This window comes from Dermacentor albipictus, chromosome 7 (genome assembly GCF_038994185.2).
Source record: "Dermacentor albipictus isolate Rhodes 1998 colony chromosome 7, USDA_Dalb.pri_finalv2, whole genome shotgun sequence".
NCBI classification, from domain to species: domain Eukaryota; kingdom Metazoa; phylum Arthropoda; class Arachnida; order Ixodida; family Ixodidae; genus Dermacentor; species Dermacentor albipictus.
The window spans coordinates 142,334,084-142,354,706 of NC_091827.1; the positions used below are offsets into that span (position 1 = coordinate 142,334,084).

General features: G+C 46.2%; 1 protein-coding gene across 2 annotated transcripts in view; it reads left to right on the forward strand.

Moving 5' to 3' along the window:
- Enoph (enolase-phosphatase E1) overlaps positions 1 to 20,623 on the forward strand; it is a 283,836-nt gene that overhangs the window by 132,084 nt on the left and 131,129 nt on the right. For both annotated transcript variants that reach the window (XM_070521118.1, XM_070521117.1), the window contains one exon: positions 14,686 to 14,882. In XM_070521118.1, the coding sequence (XP_070377219.1) occupies positions 14,686 to 14,882 (197 nt within the window). The remainder of the gene's footprint in view (positions 1 to 14,685; positions 14,883 to 20,623) is intronic.

Below are 20,623 nucleotides of genomic sequence, written 5' to 3' on the forward strand. Positions count from 1 at the left end.
TACCCCGACGACCATGGTTCCCGAACCAGACTACGACATTAATCCAAGTCTCTCCGTGACTCAGCAACAGCAGCTCAAAAGTCTGCTCCAACGATACAAAGGCTGCTTTTCGACGTCATCGAGGATTCGACAAACACCAGTCGCCAAGCATCGCATAATAACCGAGGAGAGCGCTCGACCACTCCGCCAGAGCCCTTACCGAGTTTCGCCGCGAGAATGTGAAGCTATAAGACAACAAGTCGACGAAATGCTGCGCGGCGACATCATCCAGCCATCGAAAAGCCCGTGGGCATCCCCTGTTGTCTTGGTGAAGAAAAAGGACGGCACCTTACGTTTCTGCGTCGATTATCGTCGACTGAACAAAATCACAAAGAAGGATGTATACCCCCTACCACGGATAGACGACGCATTAGATCGGCTCTGCAACGCAAAATACTTCTCGTCGATGGATCTCAAGTCTGGCTACTGGCAAATCGAAGTCGACGAAAGGGATCTCGAAAAGACCGCCTTCATCACGCCAGACGGCCTCTACGAGTTCAAGGTTATGCCATTCGGACTGTGCTCGGCGCGTGCAATGTTCCAGCGCGTCATGGACACGGTATTAGCAGGATTGAAGTGGCAGACCTGTCTCGTTTATTTGGAAGACATCGTCGTCTTCGCCGGAAATTTTGACGATCACCTCAAGCGGCTTGCGACAGTGCTAGAAGCCATCAAGTCGTCAGGGCTTACTCTGAAGCCGGAAAAATGTTGCTTCGCTTACGATGAGCTTCTATTCCTAGGCCACGTAATCAGCAAATCTGGTGTCTGTCCAGACCCGCAAAAGACAGCTGCAATCGCACAGTTCCTGCAACCCATCAACAAGAAGGCAGTGCCTAGATTCCTTGGCATGTGTGCCTACTATAGGCGCTTTGTCAAGGACTTTTCACGCATCGCCGAGCCATTGACACGTCTAACTAAATGTGATGTTGAGTTGAAGTGGGAAACGCCACAGGCCGACGCAATTGAAGAACTCAAACGACGTATGCAGTCGCCGCCGGTACTTGCGCACTTCGATGAGTACGCCGGTACAGAAATCCATACTGACGCCAGTAGCCTAGGCCTCGGTGCCGTTCTAGTCCAGAGGAGAAACGGAGTCGAACAGGTGATAGCTTACGCTAGCCGGTTGCTGTCAAAAGCGGAAGGCAACTATTCTACGACTGAAAAGGAATGCCTCGCCATCGTTTTGGCTACAGCTAAATTTTGCCCTTATCTTTATGGCAGGCCATTCAAAGTCGTCAGTGACCATCACGGGTTGTGTTGGCTAGCGAATATAAAGGATCCTTCAGGACGACTAGCGCGGTGGAGCCTCAGACTACAAGAATACGACATCACTGTCACCTACAAGTCCGGACGAAAACACTCCGATGCCGATTGCCTACCACGCGCCCCCATTGACCCGCCGCCGCAAGACGACGAGAATGACGACGCCTTCCTTGGAATGATAACCGCGGAAGACTTCGCTGCACAGCAACGGGCAGACGCGGAGCTAAAAGGCCTCGTCGAATATTTGGAAGGGGACACCAATGTTGTCCCCAGGGCATTTAAGCGCGGATTATCTTCCTTCACGCTTCAAAACAATCTACTCATGAAAAAGAACTTCTCACCAGTCCGCGCCAACCACCTTCTTGTTGTCCCGTCAGGACTTCGTCCAGAAGTATTGCACGCCCTGCATGACGATCCCACCGCTGGACACCTAGCATTTTTCCGGACGCTATCGAGGACACAAGAAAAGTATTATTGGCCGCACCTGACCGCCGACGTCGCCCGTTATGTCAGGACATGCCGAGACTGTCAGCGACGCAAGACACCGCCGACAAAGCCAGCCGGATTACTACAGCCAATCGAGCCTCTTTGCCGACCATTCTAGCAGATCGGAATGGACTTGCTGGGACCCTTTCCGACGTCAACAACCGGAAATAAGTGGATCGTCGTGGCGACGGACTACCTCACCCACTTCGCTGAAACTAAAGCACTGCCGAAAGGTAGCGCAGCCGAAGTGGCGAAATTCTTTGTCGAAAACATCCTGCTGTGACATGGCGCCCCAGAAGTCCTCATCACCGACAAAGGAACGGCCTATACAGTGGAGCTCACTCAAGCCATTCTGAACCACAGTCAGACGAGGCACAGGAGGACAACGGCCTACCACCCGCAGACTAATGGTCTTACGGAGCGGCTGAATAAGACCCTCGCCGACATGCTAGTGATGTACGTCGACGTCGAACACAAGACGTGGGATGCCGTCCTGCCGTACGTAACATTCGCTTACAACACGGCGGTGCAAGAAACAACACAGTTCACGCTGTTCAAGTTGGTTTACGGCAGGAACCCTACGACGACGCTCGACGCCATGTTGCCGCATGTCACTGACGAAGAGAATCTTGACGTCGCTACCTATCTCCAGCGCGCCGAAGAAGCCCGACAACTCGCCCGCCTACGGATCAAAAACCAGCAGCATACCGACAGCCGACACTACAACCTCCGACGACGCTTCGTCGAGTACCAGCCCGGCGACCGTGTTTGGGTATGGACCCCGATACACCGACGAAGACTGAGTGAGAAACTACTGCGACGCTATTTTGGACCCTACAAGGTCATCCGACATATTGGCGCACTGGACTATGAGGTCGTGCCAGACGGCATTTCGCATTCACAGCGGCGATGCGCACGACCTGAAGTGGTCCACGTGGTGCGTCTTAAACCGTTTTACGGACGCTAACGAACTTCCCTTATTTTGTTGTTTTCTTTGCTACGAGTGCTTATTTATTACTTCCGTTTGCAGCATCGGGTCGATGGTTTTTAAGAGGGGGGTAATGACACGTATACTTATCTTTATCGGGTGACCACGTTTGGCCGCCTAACAAATGTTATCGTGCAGCGCAGGACGCGCCTGCATGTAAAAGAAGTTTCTGGAATGTTATCGATGGTTCCCTCCACTGTCTTTCACCGCAACTTGTGTAATCTGATTGCATGTATGCACGACGCGAATAGTGTAGAACTTTGTGGAAGGCACGCGGGTCCTATTGGTTAATCTGGAACATTCCACGACTGATCTATAAAAGCCGACGCGCTTGACCAGCTGATCAGATTTTCGCCGATCGCCGATCGTGTTCGACGCCACCATTGTTCTTTAAGTGTAGCCTGCTTTGTGGGCACAGGTTCACCCAATAAAAGCTAGTTTTGCCTTTCACAGTATTGCTACTGTGTTCTTTGACGTTACGACCACGCGACAATATGCGGCCCCCCAGGGTCGATTTTTTTATTGTAGATTCCAATTCTTCTTGTGGACTTATTTCGAAAAAAATTTGCCGTAATTTTTTTAGGGTGACTGTAAAGTACGAAAAAAATCTTTTGCGTTGGTATATTTGCACTCTTCATTCATGAATAACAACAATTAAAAAGGAAATAAACTTATCAGAATTAAAAATTTTATGCATTTTTATTCACACATTCTCGTTTGTGGATTTTCAAAGCCTTGAACTATTTCGCAAGCCTCAAATGTTCCTGATTTCACACTAATATGTAGGTCCATAGCGTAATAGAACTGCGTAGGTGCGTGCACTCAAAAAAACTGTTTGGTGCCCATAAAGAAAAGCAACACATGTGACAAACTTCCACTAATCTTCATCTTATCGCCAACCAGCTAGGGCAATTAGTTTTTGCGAGTCTTAAAGAAAAATAGAAAGGAGACGGAAATGCATGCTTGCCGACATCCTTCCTTCTTGTGAGCACTAAATGAGTGAGAAACAAGCGGTCGTCCTTTGAACGATTAGTAACGAGATAGCCATCACTTTTGGAAGCGCAAAAAGCCAAAACTGCCCGCGAAACACGATCCAAACGGCTGCCCACCCGCGTGTGCGCCAATGTGCGATCGGTAGTATATATAGACGCATGGGAGCGAAGTAGTGCTAAAACAAACCATGCAACGAAAACTGAGAGAGGGAGACGTGCACAAAAAATTCCCTGTATCCCCACATAGTGGCAGCACATGACTGAAAACAAAAAGTTAGAAAATTGGCGCGCTTTTTAAACGTGCAGACAGCGCCGTAAGTATACGGCATCGACCATTTTCAGACAGGTTCGCGGCGCTGTATATTTACGTCATTGACTGTCAAAGGGTTAACGCCAACAGCCGTGGCTTGTTGCACGCGATCAGAGCACCGAGAAAGCAGTTAAATGAGTGAGTACAGTCAGCAGCCAGATGGAGGAAGGAGGTGGCGAGGGGCACTGGCCTCCCCACCATTTAGTTTTCTCACATCAGCTCTGCCAACCCCCTATCTTGATTTTTTTCATGCAACCTGGTTATAACAATTATCGGTTATAGCAATGAAATTTTCGTGGCACTTGAATATTGTTATAAGTGGGTTCGACTGTACCTTGTTTTGACGGTGGCAATACATTGTGTCACTATAATGATTCAATACTTAACGCATTACCATCCATAGTCTTTGCAAAATGTGTTCCACCGCTTTTTGTTGTCCGTTTATTTTTTTAATAGCACTAGGCTTGCATGGCACTGGTCATGGCGTTAGGTTATATGAATAAATTCTGCAGTTGTGAGTCGGCAATCATCCTGTTTTCTTGTCTCCATCTATGACTATTTGACTATGACTATGACCACCTACAATTTACCCTGTAACCTTTCTTCTCTTGTACATCTTTTTTGCCGATGACTGCATTCTTTTTCGGGAAGTAACAAATGATAGTGACAAGCACATAATTCAGTCTGACCTTAACGCTATCTCAATATGGTGCAAAACTTAAAATATGACTTCAAATGCTGAAAAGTGCAAACTTATGCGCATTTGTTGTGCTAATAGTGAATTGCCCATATATACTCTCAGTGGTGTGTTACGTGGTCCCCTTACAAGATATAAGTACCTTGGAATTCATATTACGTCTAACCTTAGCTGGCATGTGCACATTGAGCACGTCACTAACAAAGCTAATCGCATGCTCGGATACCTGAGGCGTAACTTTCACGCAGCCCCAACTAGCATAAAACTTCTGCTCTTTATCACACTCGTACGTTCGCAACTAGAATATTCTTCATCAATCTGGGACCATGGTGTTAAGAGTTTGATCGACCTACTGGAGATGGTACATAATTTTTTTTAATTATGGGGTTTTACGTGCCAAACCACTTTCTGATTATGAGGCACGCCGTAGTGGAGGACTCCGGAAATTTCGACCACCTGGGGTTCTTTAACGTGCACCTAAATCTAAGTAAATCTAAATCTGGTACGACACAAATAAGTGCGGTTTATTCTCTGATTTTCGGCGTACATCAAGTGTAACCACTATGAAGACTACCCTGGGCATAACTTCACTTGCATCACGATGCAAAATTAGACGCCTGTGCCTTTTTCACAAAATATTTCATCATGAGTCTATTTGCTACTAGTTACTTCTTCCCCCTTCATATATTCATGCCGCACAGATCACATACATAGGGTAGGCATTTGTACATGCAAAACTAAAACATTCTTGGATTCTTTTATTCCTCGCACGTCATATGACTGGAACCACCTTCCTTCCTCAATTGCCACAATTCCTGATCCTGTATTGTTTTGCACTGCTGTTACCGCTTCTATTCAATGATACATTGTGTTGATCACTTACTCTAACTTATCTATGTTTTGGTAATTTATTGTTCTGTGCTGTTGTTTGTATTTTCAGTATTATTATGTATTACCCACTCCCCTCTGTAATGCTTTGCCCTGAGGGTAAAATAAATAAATAAAAATAAATACATAAATATTTGTGCTGCAACTAGGTATGTTATCATACCAACTTGCCTTGGTACGCGTCCTGCTGGGATGATGATGATGATGAAGTGAACTTGTACTCGTAAGTTGTGTAATCTCTGGCTGACTGCAGTACTGTCCTGCTCTCTTGGGAGCATGGGCATTAGGAAACAGCCACAAGAACGTTTGTCCAGCCATTTAATGACGACCTCTTAACCATTTGTGGAACACTACTTTTTAGTCTAAATTTAGTTCATAAAAACTGCAGAAGACCATTCTGGACGACATAAAAATATTGTTTACACTACTTTTGGGAGATTCGGTACAGCAGTATTGGGCAAAAAAGTGCTACATTTATGTACCATTTACTTTATAAGAAGAAATGAAATGTGGTACACATATTTACTGCTGTCCACTGAAAGTGTCAAACGAAAATATGTCTTAGCATAAATGCTATTTGCAGAGCCATTGGTGCTGTTTACTTGTTGAATCGCTTCAAACAGTGAACACACAGCAGAAGTTGTCATTTGCTACACAGAGAGCTCATTCAGATCTGCCGTAGAGAAGCGCCTACACCTCCTTTGACTGGCCGATTGCTCTGATGTGGTCAGGCACTCCTACCATCTGTTCACCACTTGCGGTCCCCGTTCTATTCTTATGTGCTATAATTCCTTGCAGTGCCCTGTATGTTTGACAGTTTATCAGCTTGCGCCCAGAAAAAGTCGAGAAAGAACAAGTGCATAGTCTCGTGGTACGCGGGGAACTCGTCACTTGTACTGTCATCTTTACCAAAATCTAGGGTGTAAGGCAATTCAAACAAGAGGGCAACAGCCTCCTCCTTTGTGAGGCTGCAGCCTGTAAGTTGTTTAGTTAGGTATATTAGAATCTCTGACTGCCAGAGCTGTTGGATAGCGTTACTCTGTGTTTGCATGAGCAACGCCGCACAGATGCGACGAGGGACCTGCAATAACACCGGACAGCGCGACATTGTGACTACCGTTGCTAAGCAAGTAAATGAGTCTGAGAATGCCTTCCAAGCGATGTAGCTTTCATTTATTTATTTATTTATTTTATTTACAATACCCCTAAAGGCCCTCGAAGGAGGGTATTACATAGGGGGGGGGGGGGCTACAAGAAAAAACAAGTGTACATTCAGGTACAGCATACATAAAATGAAAAACATTTACAAGACATCTTCTTTTCTTTTTTTTTTTCCGCTCAACAAGGCAGTGTAGTTATCATATTGAACCAAGAAACCAAAAAACTAAAAAGAAAAGAAAGAGAAAGCAACATACATAAAAACATCAGGAGCGAGCAACAACTCACAAAGCATCAAAAATATCAGGGAAACACACTTAATAAGAAAGCACAATATTTCTAACAGCGCGTCACAGTAGTGCAAGTTGTTTCCTTAAATTTGGCTATGTCAGTTTCCATGGCTATGTATGAGGGTAAATCGTTCCAATCGATGGTAGTGCATGGTACGAAGGATTGAGTGAAAGTTGATGACTGACACAAAATGCGTTTCACTTTGTTAGGGTGATCGCAGCGAGGAAAGATAATCGGCGGTGACTGAAAAAAATAATCACGAAGTGAGGTATGGTGGAAAATTTTATGAAATAGTGATAAGCGAGAGTGTTTTCGACGAAGGCTCAAAGATTGCAAACCGGCACGTTTCTTTAAAGATGTAACGCTGGTGAATGTTGAATAATCTGAAAAAATAAATCGAGCAGCGCGGTTCTGCAGGGCTTCAAGGTTAGAGGCTAGATATACCTGATGGGGATCCGAAATTGCCGCAGCATATTCAATTTTCGGGCGAATGATTGTGATATATGCCTGTTTTCGTACGAGTGGTGGCGCTTGCTTGAGGGTTCGTTTAACTATTCCAAGAGTACGGTTAGCAGCTGCCAGGGTTAAATGTATATGGTGATGCCATGTTAGGTCATACTGGAAATGAAGGCCAAGATATTTGCAGGAAGTGGAAGACTCAATCGTGCTGTTATTAATGAAGTAAGTGTTTTCAATTCGAGACTTTCGGCCGTTAAACGTTATTAACTTGGTTTTAGAGATATTAAGCAACATTAGCCATTTGGAACACCATAAGGTAATTGTATTGAGGTCGGATTGCAAGCATTGACGATCGATATCAGAGGGAATTGTGTGGTAAACTACAACATCATCGGCAAAGAGACGAACCCAGGATGTTACGCAAGAAGGAAGATTGTTAATATTGTTGCGTGTGGAAAGACACAGACAGAAGAGGCTATTTACAGGCTATTTACAATGGAGCCAGGCAGCCAGGCTGACGCTCGCGCCAAGCGCACCGACCAACTTCGTCGTCGTTCTCGCGGCGGCTCGTTTCTTGAGCATCGCTTGAGCATATCGTAATACAAACCCCCGGCGGCAAAAGCACCTACACGGTGCTGTTAAATATCCAAGGCACGTGGAGAGTTGTAGGGCTTGAGTCGGGCGACGTGGACGATGTCACTAGTTGTCACAGCGGAGGACGTAGTGGGCGTGGCTAAAACGATTTCATAGGTGACATCGGTCACTTTGCGGAGCACGCGATATGGGCCTGTGTAACAAGAAAGGAGTTTTTCACCTAGGCCAACTTTACGCGAAGGTGACCAAAGCAACACGAGGCTCCCGGGCACAAAATGGACATCACGGTGACGGAGGTCGTAGCATTGCTTCTGCTTGTCTTGAGACACTTGTAGACGACTGCGCGCAAGTTGGCAAGCGTGGTCAGCATGGGCGATTGCATCACAGGCATAAGCGCTAGTTGAAGCTGTGGCGGACAGAAGCACAGTGTCCAGTGGTAGCGTTGGTTCGCGGCCATACTAGAAGTAAAACGGGGAAAAGCCAGCAGTTTCGAGACGAGACGAGTTATATGTAAAGGTAATGTAAGGTAGAGCCAGGTCCCAGTCACGGTGGTCGTCGGAAACGTATTTTGATATCTTATTTTTTTATAGCGCAAGCTTGACAAGGACAAAAGAAGGCACATCTGACACACACAGCGCTACTTTCAACAACAGGTTTATTTCTCATTCTCGTCGCTATATATACACCCTCGACCCGTCATACACCACGTGTAACATTTTTGGAAAAATAAACAAAAGATATAAACTGGGAACCACACGTAGGCAGTTTCTTGATTCACATATTCAAAGACATGTACACGTTCAACGCGAACAAAGATAATTCAGCTCTTTTGATGATAATGTCTTAGCTCTTTTGATGATAATATCTTATTTTGTTATAGCTTGCGCTATAACAAAATAAGATATGCCGTACCAACAAGCCCCTATTGCTATCCTCATCGACTGTATTTTGATAGCATGTCTGTAAGGGTGCGGTTCAAGCGCTCAGTGAGGCTGTTCGTTTGGGGATGGTAGGAGGTGGTAAATTTGTGCCGTATTGAGCAGGCACGCATGATGTCGTCGATGACTTTGGCCAAAAACGTACGGCCACGGTCTATTAGCAATTGACGCGGAGCACCATGCATCAAAATAATATCATGTAGGAGGAAGTCCGCAACATCAGTTGCGCAACTGGTCGGAGGAACACGGCTTACGGCGTAGCGGGTCGCGTAGTCCACTGCGACTGCAACCCACTTGTTTCCTGATGTAGATTCCGGAAACGGGCCGAGAAGGTCTAAGGCAACACGATGAAAGGGCTCGGCAGGAATGTCGAGCGGCTGCAGGTAACCAGCGGGGAGCTGGGAAGGCTTCTTGCGTCGTTGGCAAACTTCACAAGCGGCGACGTAATGTCGTACGGAACGGGCAAGACCAGGCCAGAAAAAACGGCGACGTACACAGTCATAGGTTCGAGATACGCCAAGATGTCCTGCTGTTGACGCGTCGTGGAGCTCTTCTATAACGGTAGAGCGGAGGTGTTTAGGTATTACAAGTAGGAACTCAGAGCCGTCCGGATGAAGGTTACGACGGTACAGAGTACCGTCGCGGAGGACGAAGAGGCGTAGAGTAACATCGGCCAGAGAGTGCTCAAAACGGTGGATGAGTGCTCTGATGTAGGCGTCACGGCGTTGCTCGTCGGCGAAATGAAGCAGCTGTGATACAGAGAGTACGCAAGAAGCACTGGCAATATTAGAGGAGTCAGAGTCATCAACAGGGTAACGCGACAAGCTGTCAGCGTCTTGGTGCAGGCGGCCACTCTTGTACACCACGGAATATGAAAATTCTTGTAGCCTCAGAGCCCATCGACCAAGCCGACCTGTAGGATCTTTTAGCGAAGAGAGCCAGCAGAGAGCATGATGGTCAGTGACTACGAAAAAAGGGCGACCGTATAGGTAAGGACGGAACTTCGCAACGGCCCAGACGACAGCAAGGCATTCTCGTTCCGTAATGGAATAGTTGCGCTCCGATGGTGTGAGGAGGCAGCTCGCATAAGCAATTACGCGATCCTGGCCACGCTGACGCTGGGCTAAGACAGCACCTACGCCATGACCGCTAGCATCTGTACTCAATTCTGTAGGGGCATCAGTGTCGAAGTGGGCGAGAATGGGTGGTGAGGAGAGAAGAGTAACGAGACCAGAGAAGGCGGCGGCTTCTGCAGTACCCCACGAGAATTGTACGCCTTTCTTGAAAAGATTAGTGAGGGGTCTAACAATTGCCATAAAATCTTGAATAAAATGACGAAAGTACGAGCATAGCCCTACAATTCTTCGGACGTCTGCGGCTGTTTTCGGAACCGGAAACACTCTGACAGCGCGAGTTTTGTCGGGATCAGGCTGTGCTCCAGAAGCATCAACGAGATGGCCCAGAAGAGTAATTTGCCGGTGGACAAAACGACATTTGGACGAGTTAGGTTGCAGCTTCGCCTTTCGAAATCCATCAAGTCTAGTTGTGAGACGTTCAAGGTGAGTGTCGAACGTTGGCGAGAAGACGATGACGTCGTCGAGGTAGCAGAGGCATGTGGGCCATTTGAAACCTTGGAGCAAGGAGTCCATCATACTCTCAAAGGTGGCAGGGGCGTTGCATAATCCAAACGGCATTACTTTAAATTGGTATAGGCCGTCAGGTGTGATGAACGCGGTTTTTTCTCGGTCCATATCGTCAACAGCAATCTGCCAGTATCCCGAACGAAGATCAATAGACGAGAAATAGCTGGAACCGTGCAGGCAGGCAGTCAAGGGCGTCGTCTATACGTGGGAGCGGGTAGACGTCCTTCTTAGTAATGTAGTTCAGATGACGGTAGTCTACACAGAAGCGCCACGTGCCGTCCTTCTTCTTAACCAACACCACAGGTGATGCCCAGGGACTCGATGAAGGCTCAATGATGTTTTTATCAAGCATTTTGTTGACTTCGTTTTTAATTACTCGGCGATCTGACGCTGAAACTCGATACGGTCGTCGGTGAATGGGTGTAGCACCTCCAGTAAGAATACGATGCTTGACCGCGAGCGTCTAGCCTAAAGGGCGATTGTCGATGTCGAAAATATCTCGGTAAGACAATACTTGGCAAAGCTCTTCAGCCTGCGCCGAGGACAGGTCTGTCGCAACCATTTTCTTTATATTGGGATCGGCACCCGAGGCTCACGCGAGGGGCCTGCGAAGCTCGCGAGAATCATCAGTCGATAACGCTGCCACGTATTGGTCGCCGAGGCAATCAACGGTGGCAAGGCAAATGCCTTGCGGTAGAATTTGCTTTGCCAATCCAAAGTTATAGACAGGCATTCGAGTACGGTTCCCAGTAATATTAAGTATACTGTGAGGCACTGTAACGTCATACCTTATTGGAATGTCGGGCAGAGGAGTGACGAGGTACTCGCCATCAGGAACTGGTGGGAAAGACAACAGTTCAATGTAGGCTATTGACTTTGGCTGCAGGCGAAGAAAACCGGTGGGACGTAAGCGGCAGTGGGGTGCGTCAGAAGGTTCTGCGAGCATCGGCAACTCAAGGCGAAGGGTACCGGAAGAGCAGTCAATAAGAGCAGAATGTGCGGAGAGAAAATCGAGGCCGAGAATGAGGTCGTGGGGCAATGAGCAATGACGGTGAAGAGGACAGGAGTGTGGCGGTCAGCGATGCTGACGCGTGCCGTACACATGCCGATGATAGGCACAGTACCGCCATCCGCAACGCGTACGACGCGGGCCGACGCTGGGGTGAGGAGCTTTTTGAGTCTTCGTCGGAAGGCAGTACTCATAATTGAAAGGTGTGCTCCTGTGTCGATGAGTGCCGTGACAGGATAGCCGTCAACGTCAAGAAAGGTCCGGTTCGTGGGTAACGTGAGCAGAGGATTTGAGGGCAGGCTCGATAATGCAGCTTCACCTCCAGAAGCTGCAGTGCCTAGTTTTCTGGCTGGATCCGGGAGGCGATAGGCGGCGAAGAGAAGCGACGGGGTTGGGGCGAACAAGACTGATGGCGTCGAGGTGAGGGCGAGCGGCTGTACCAAAGGTTCGGAGCAGGAGCATCAGTGGCAGTGGATTCATGGCGGCTGGTATAGGGAACGGAAGGTCCAAAGGTGCGGGAATAAGCGGCGCTGTATGTCCGAGGAGTTGGAGGCCATCGGTTGCGGCAGTGACGAACGACGTGGCCGATGCGACAGCAGTAGAAGTAGATCAGCCGGTCATCAGGGGTACGCCAATCGGACGGGTTGCGGCGAGATGTGGCGGAAAAGGACTGCCGAGGATGAGGAGGGCCGCTAGAGAACTGGGAAACGCTGGGTTGAGACGTGGAACACACAGAGTTCAGACCCATGTTCTGAAATTCCTGTTGGACGATGGTGATTGCTGGCGGATCGGGAGGCGTCGTGGAGAAAGCTGGCGAACAGGTGGCCTCGAGTTCGCGGCGAACAATACTGGTGATGTCGTCACAGGTGGTGGTCTGACGTGGTCGACCCTCACATGTCGACGTAGCAGCAGTGTTGGGTAGCCGTGTGATCTGGTGTGTAATACGGCGGCTCTTAGCTTGCTCTAGGCGACGGCATTCTTTGATGATGGCGTTGATAGTCGAGACCTTGCCGAAAACAAGCAAATTGAAAGCGTCGTCGGCGATGCCTTTTAGAATACGTGACACTTTATCGGCTTCGGACATACCATCGTCAGCTTTGCGGCATAGAGCTAAGACGTCGAGGAAACGTACGGCTCCGTAGATGACTGTACACGAGACGCAAGAGCCTTTCTCGCGGCAGCCTTGTGCCCAATGGGGTCGCCGAACAGTTCCCGTAGCTTCTCTTTGAAATTGTCCCAACTGGTTATCTCGTCGTCATGCGTTTGGTGCCACACGCATGGGGTGCCGCCGAGATAAAAGATGACATTGGCGAGCATAATCGTTGGGTCCCACCTGTTATAGCACTGGCGTGTTCATAGAGTTTGATCCAGTCGTCAACATCCTGGCCCTCCAGGCCAGAGAACACACCTGGGTCGCGATGTGGGGCGACCGTGACGATGGGAGCAGTGGGACATGCCGAAGCCGTTGCAGAGGTGGGCGCGTCACCGGGAGGCATGGTGACAAGCTCGGTGTGCCGACCACTTCTGAGTTCCGTGTTAAGGACGGGGATCGCTGACCGCCTCCAGAATGTTGCGTGTGGAAAGACACAGACAGAAGAGCCTATTTACAGGCTATTTACACTGGAGCCAGGCAGCTAGGCTGACACTCGCTCTCGCCAAGCGCACCGACCAACTTCGTCGTCGTTCTCGCGGTGGCTCGTTTCTTGAGCATCGCTTGAGCATATCGTAATAATATATATTAAGAAAAGTAAAGGACCTAGCACGCTGCCCTGGGGGACACCGGAAGTAACGTGGGCAAAAGAAGAATTGTAGTTGTTAGAGGAGGTAAACTGGAGCCTGGAGGAAAGAAAAGCTTTAACCCGTGCGAGGACGTTTGGATGAATGTTTAGGCATGCAAGTTTGAGAAGTAATCTGTGGTGCGGAACGTGATCAAAAGCTTTAGAGAAATGAAGGGAAATTGCATCTACTTGTAAACCAGTGTCAACGGATGAGTGTGAGTCGTGAGCAAACCCTGCAAGGTGTGTTTCACAAGAGTAGCCCTTGCAAAAACCGTGCTGATATTGGTATATTATGTTCGTGAAAGAAACCTATGCTTTGCGATGGAAGGCAAATGTGCGCGACCTGCGCAACATCATCTGTGTGACTGCTGTCCACTAAGCCCTAGAACTGCCGGCCTAAAGCAAGCCCGAGAGCAGTTCGTTGAAAACACTGCACGATTGGGGCGCCAAACATATCTGGCTATAACTTGAAATGAATCACTAGGTTTCCAAACTGATAAAAGAAGGCACTTATCAGTCATGTTGAAGTAGCACTTTTGCAACGTGTTTTTATGCCACATCAGCAGATCGCAAACTGTGCATAAGGTGTTTGCAAAAACGAATTGTGCTGTTTGTGCTAAATATTGGAGTAACATAAAACACAATGTATACGCCTCTTGAAGACTTGGGTTGATGGCAGCACCAGTAAAAGTGATACAAATATGAACTGTTGTCTCGTCGCAGCTGTTTTAAATGCAGCCATGAAGTGGTGCATATTTGTATCAACCTTCTACAAAGGGCTTTAATATTTCCCGTTTTCCGTGACTTATTCACAATAACAATAATACTACTCAAAATTTAACTTAAAACTTATTGTGCGCAACAAACAAGGACGAAGAATAGAATTATTCATCACGTCAACCATTTCTTTTAGTTTTAAGTAGAATTATTATTTTAATGTGTTTTTACTTCCACCTGTTTGTGCAAGGCTGGCTACATCATCGTGCACTATTTTACTTGGTTTGTCGTGGATTTCTTTCTCATATCTTTGTTTACATCCGTTTCGTGCATTTATCATATTACCACTCGGCTTGTGGCTCATCTCCCACATTGGGTGTGTGCCATTGTGCAGGGCAACATCATCATCAACTTCTTTGTGTTCACTCGGTGCAGGCCAAGCAGGATGCAGATAGAAAGGCCTCGGCACCCCCAGTGGGGGAACCGGCGGAGATGTCCAAGGAGTCGCTCATTGCTCAGCTGGAGGCCAACGTACTGTGGCAGATGGACGCCGACCGCAAGGCGGCACCCCTCAAGGCACTGCAGGGTCTTGTCTGGAAGGAAGGCTATGCCACCGGTCAGCTGCGTGCACCGTGGGTGGCTTCACTCTTACCACGTTATTGCAGAGATTGTGCACATATATTGGGCTAGTTGTATACTATAGCCATACTAGGATTTTAGCCATGGTATTGTATAAACTGAAATGTGAGTTGGCCTGGAATATAAATCGACCCTTAACATTTCGCCAGACAACTCACAATGTGCGGAAGACCGATATGATGAGGGGCAACTGCAGCTGTTCTTTCTTCGGAAAAAATCTCGACCTGTATTGCAGTTTATAAAGTAGCCATACAGTAAACTCTCAGTTGTACAAACGTTGGTTTAACAAATATTTCAGAGTAATGAACTTATAGAAAATCCCCGGCAGTTTTAACATGCATTTAATGCAAAAATCTTTCAGTTAAACGAATTTCTGAATAGCGAATATTTCACATGAGCAAACCTGATGAGTGGACCCAGGCTCATTTTTGAAATCAGTTCAACGAAGTTTTGCGCTCTGCGGCGCAGGCGTAGCCGATGCCCGCCACCCCCAAATCCAGGAGGGGCTGTGTGACAGTGAGCTGCTTACATGTGCTGAACTACTAGATCTGAAAATTGTTTCCAGTGTTCGTCCCAAGGAATAAAAGTGCGACGATGAAGATGCAATGACAGAGGCATTCTCAAATTCAGTAATTCTAGCTGAGGCTGTAGGATACCTTGAAAAGTTGTGAGACTTTGTGTCTCGGCAACAAGCTGTGCCGGGGGAAGTGCACAAAAACATACTCTTTCTGGACAGCTTTGTTACTTCTTGTGCTTTAAGAGCACCAGTGCAAATGAAAATTAGATTTTTTTTTTTTCAGAATGAGGCTAGGCAGCAACGTGTTACGCACTTTTGACTCCGTGTCTGCTGTGCTTTATGAATATTCTAGTGAATATTCTGTTTAGTGAACTTACAGTTAAGTGAACTATTTCCTTGGGTCCCTTGAAGTTTATTCAAGTAAGAGTTCACTGTATTAAGAATTTTAGGTTGGTTGTACTTTGCAGACTTCTCAGTTACCTGATTAATGACATGGATATGATCCATTGTCACTACCCTTTGTGAAGCCGGCCTGTTCTCTGGGTTGACTGAAGTCAAGAGTTTCCATGATTCTATGGAAAATTACTTTGGTGAATGTTTTATACAACACTGAAAGCAAGCTAATGGGCCTATGATTTTTCAATTCTTTCAAGTCTACCTTCTTATTTGTTGGTATAATGTTGGCATTACTCCAACTCTTTGGTGCACTTAGTCATTTGGTACACTTGAAGTCTGCTACACTTGAAGTAGGTTTTAGAGCAGGATTTTAGGATAACAGTTAAATTGTCAAAACAACAGGCACAAATGCTAACTTCCAAATAAGGTATATGCCAAACACTTTGAAAAAGAATACAAGTAAAAAAAAGAAAGAAAAGCTCAGTATTTGTCAAAAATGCGTACGTGCTAGTTCTACCCTGCGATTGACTGGTTTCTTTTCATTTTTTTTGTTTGCTTATGCTTTTCTCCGTATTTATTAGAGTGTTCTGGCATTAAACTTTGGTTGCAAGTTAGCCCTTGTCCCTCTGATTTTGTGCGTGTCGTCCATTCAATGCTACACCATAAAATAAAGAGTTACAAATTGCCATCTAGCCCCAATCAACCCTGTTAGATTGTGTAGCCGCAGTGTGGCATGTTGGAGAAAGCATGTAGCACTAATGCTGCAAACTGGAAAGATAATTCAATGCGTCTGGACTGCTCTGTTCAACCACAGCCTGATCACTACCGAGATTGAAGAGCACATTTAGTGAGTGGTGTTTAGTTAGCTGTGGCAAACTGTCAGATTAGTACCAGATTTGAAAAGTCTCGGAACACAAATTGGAGAATGGAATGCACACAAACAGCACCAGCAACCTTTTTTGATAGAGAAAAAGCCTTAGACTCAACATGATGACACAGTATTTGCTGTCCCATGATTGCCGTAGCTGCCACAATTGAGCACAGCCTGAAGGAATGCATGCAGTCGTGTAGTTAATTTTTCTAACGAGAAACACCATCACACCAAGACTTATTTGCTACATGACATCAACAAATATTGCTTTCTGTCTTAACATCACAATAATGTTGATTCCAGGTCTTGCGTCGTGATTGAACTGTAGTTAGTATCAAAGGTATCTTACTGGGGTTCTGCTTATTGGGAACTGAATATGGGGCACAATCATAGAGTGCTTTTCAGAGCTTGTTCCTTCTGCAGAGTTTATTGAAACTTCCTTTTTGCTGAAATATATGGGAGCTTTCTTTCGTGTCCTGGCCTTTTTAATGTTATCCATCTGTTAGTCCCACTCCTGCTCCAAAAACAGCCTCTATTTTTGGCAGCAGCAGCATAGTATTCTTAAACCCCTTACTTGGCATGCTATTACCCAAATTCTTATCAAAAATCCCAATTATTCTTTAAAGATTGCAGCGGTAGCAAACATGTCTTATTTACTCTGCCAGAATAAACTGATGATTGATCACGTATTGCCATCCCCTTTGAAACAGGGTGGTGACAAATAGCCTGCTTGAGTTACTCAGGTATGGTATGCATGCTTTTGATACTAGCATTTTTGTAGACGTCTCTTTAATATTTTTTCTCTTCCTCAATACTTTTATATCTACCTTGTACTGCTACCTATGCTTGATCCAGTTGTACCAAACACTTCCCTACTTTCTTAGAGCGCAGCTTGTAGGCGCCCATTCCTGTATTGAGCGTCGGCGTAGCCAAGCAAATATGGAGCGGGGAATGAAAGATGGTGATGGCCAAAAGAGCGTGAGGAGAAAAGCAGGCGACTGCAATGGAGAGGAGGAAGCCACCTTGAAGCACCACCAGGTGGCGCTCATGTCCGCACAGAGTCCACAGCAGGGGTTCAGATTCAAGGGTAAAACGGACGCCAAGTGGTGGCCAAACAAGGCCCCGTATGGGAGCCGAAACGTCTTGGTTTCTTTTCTTTTAATGTTTTTGGTCGGCATCCGTTCTACGCTTGACTTTGAGCAATCCTGACCAGCAGAGTTCTCATCAAACTCTTCATTGCAGGGGTTCAGAAACTTCGGTTATGGGAATTCATTGTGTCTTTTCTTTTCCCTTCTTTTTTTCTTTTTAACATAGGCAAGACATTAGGCAATAAAACAGCTTGGTGGCATAAGCCACCACCTCATTCCAAAGGGGATGCTCATAACATCCATCCATCCATCCATCCGCGGTGCCGGCTGTGCCCGCCATCCGGGGGAAAGTAAAAAAAAAATAGAACGAGAAAGCTCGCCTTCGCACACAGCATTCACTGCAAGCGTTTTCCAGTAAAGGTTACAGTTCAATAAGCTGCAGTTGCCAGGAAGTGGCAACTGTGTGGCCAATCTATATATAGCACTGCACACAGCGGCTTTTCAAACAACGCCCAAACCATGTCACCCTGTACTGCGTCATTTGTGGTCTTGTCGTGGGCTCCCAAAACCAACCAGCCTAACAATCTTTGGATAACTTACAGCCCCGACAAGATATCCAATTTGATGAACAGAATAGCATTTGCGAATGTTAATCCTGGCACCATTACTACTTTCCAGATTCCACGCACCACCTCATATTTATTGTGGCCCCAAAGTGCTCTATGTTTCATTATTGCTGAATTTCGCTTCCCCTTTATTTTCAGGTTATCTTGGTGGGTGCTTGAGTATGTCTTTTCTTCATTTATGTATACGCCAAGGTATATATATTGGCGAACATTGTTTAACTGCGCGAGCAAACGAACCACAAAGACAGCGAGGGACAAGGACAAGGTCCTTGTCCCTCGCTGTCTTTGTGGTTCGTTTGCTCGCGCAGTTAAACAATGTTCGCTAATACCTACCAACTCGCCCAACAACAAGTTCTACTAAAGTATATATATTGGTTGAGTGTGGGTATGACTTGATGTTGAATTGACACCACTAAAATTACTTGTCTCTTCATTGAAGATCATAATTCCCGATTTCTCTATGCTAAACTTAAGGCCTAGATGTGTTGTTGCATTGCCACATATATTCGCAAGTGTCTGTAAATCTCTTTCATTGTCCGCTAATAGCACTATGTCGTTTGCACGCATCAGTGCCAGAATCTTCTGTTGCACCATTTGCCCATTACACGCATATAGGATAAATAAGATCTTAATTGACTATTTTCCAGTTATCTTTCTAGGCATAAAGTGTGAATAAAAATATAGGCAGATGAAATATTTGCTTCAGTCCTTGGTGAATTTCCACGACTTCATTGCATTTTCTGCCTTGCAATACAATTAGCTTCCTGTTGTCTCTATATATCTCCCTCAGTAGCCCCACAAAATATTCATCGATGCCTTTGTGCTTGAGAATGGTATGATATGGTATGTGAGTCTTCATGATTGTGAGTCTTCACGAAGCGGGCTGCTCCCACGTGGGAACCGGAGGGCCGAGCCTCTTGACCGCATCATAGGCCTGCTGGACAGCGCAGAGTTGGTCAGCCAGAAGAGGGCTGCGGAGAACCGCCTCCCATCTGGCCAAGCTGTTATCGATGATAGAGCGTGACCGAGCACATGTGCTTGAGAATATCCCATAACAATTCCCTGTCTATGTTGTCATAGATGCCCTTAATATCCAGAAATCCTATCCATAGAGGCCTGTTCTGAGCTACTGAGGTCTCTGTGCACTGAGTTAGCACAAAAATATTATCGTCTTAGCATCTGCGGGGTGTGAACCCGTTCTGTAGTTCCCCCAGTAAATCATCTTTTTCCACCCACTTCAACAGTTCTAATTTTATGGCTTGCATTGGCAGTCTATGTATCACCGACGTTACTGTAACTGGCCTGTAGGAGCTCGTCCTGTTGTTATCACTTTTGCCTTTGTAGATCAGGATCATCTTGCTTTCATGCCATCCAATCGGAATTTCCTTCGTTCTAATCAATTGCTCAATGGCATTAGTCAGCAGTGCCTTGCTCTTTGAACTGAGGTTTTTGAATAGCTGTAATGGGATTTCACTTCCTGCTGTGGCAGTGTTATTAGAGACATTTTCTTCTGCCTTCTTCCAGTAAAAATTTGCTATACTAAAATTTGATCTTAGGCTTCTCTGTTGTTTCTGGATCTTTTTGGGTGTGAGCTACACTTTATCTTGTGCCGAAGTTATCCCAAATAAAATCTCTCATGCACTGCAGTGCACCATCTCCTTCAAAGATGTTACCATCTTCATCCCTTATAGCTGTCTGTGAATTTTCAGTAGGAGCTCTTCCACGGTTCCAGATTCTTTTTGGGGCACCTCTGTCTCTTTTGTGAATGTTATGCATCCAACATTCACTTGTGCATTTAATTTTCCCTTACACGAGCTCACTCGCCACCTCCTGCTTTTCTCGATATTTATTCCATCTAAGGAGCACCTCTTCTTTGTGTAATTTCAACTTTTTGGCTTTTCAATGATCCTTAAACGCTTGCTTATGCTCTTCTATTGCTTGCTTTGTTTCCTTGTTCCACCACTTAGGTGGTTTTCTCTTTCCAATCCACCAATTATTTTGCCATGTGTGTTTTATCTCTTGCTGCATAGCAGCTACCAGTTCTTTCTATTCCCAGACTGTTGTAGGAAACCCCTCTATTTTCTTCACTATGTTTTTTGCTATCTGTTATTGCCTCTTCATTCATTTTTAGAAATTCTGATGCTGTTGGTTCGTGTTTGGCATTAGTATCTCTCCCAAATTTTTAAGGGAAAATGTTTACGATTGCTTCCCAGGCTATCTTTTCCATGTTCATGTG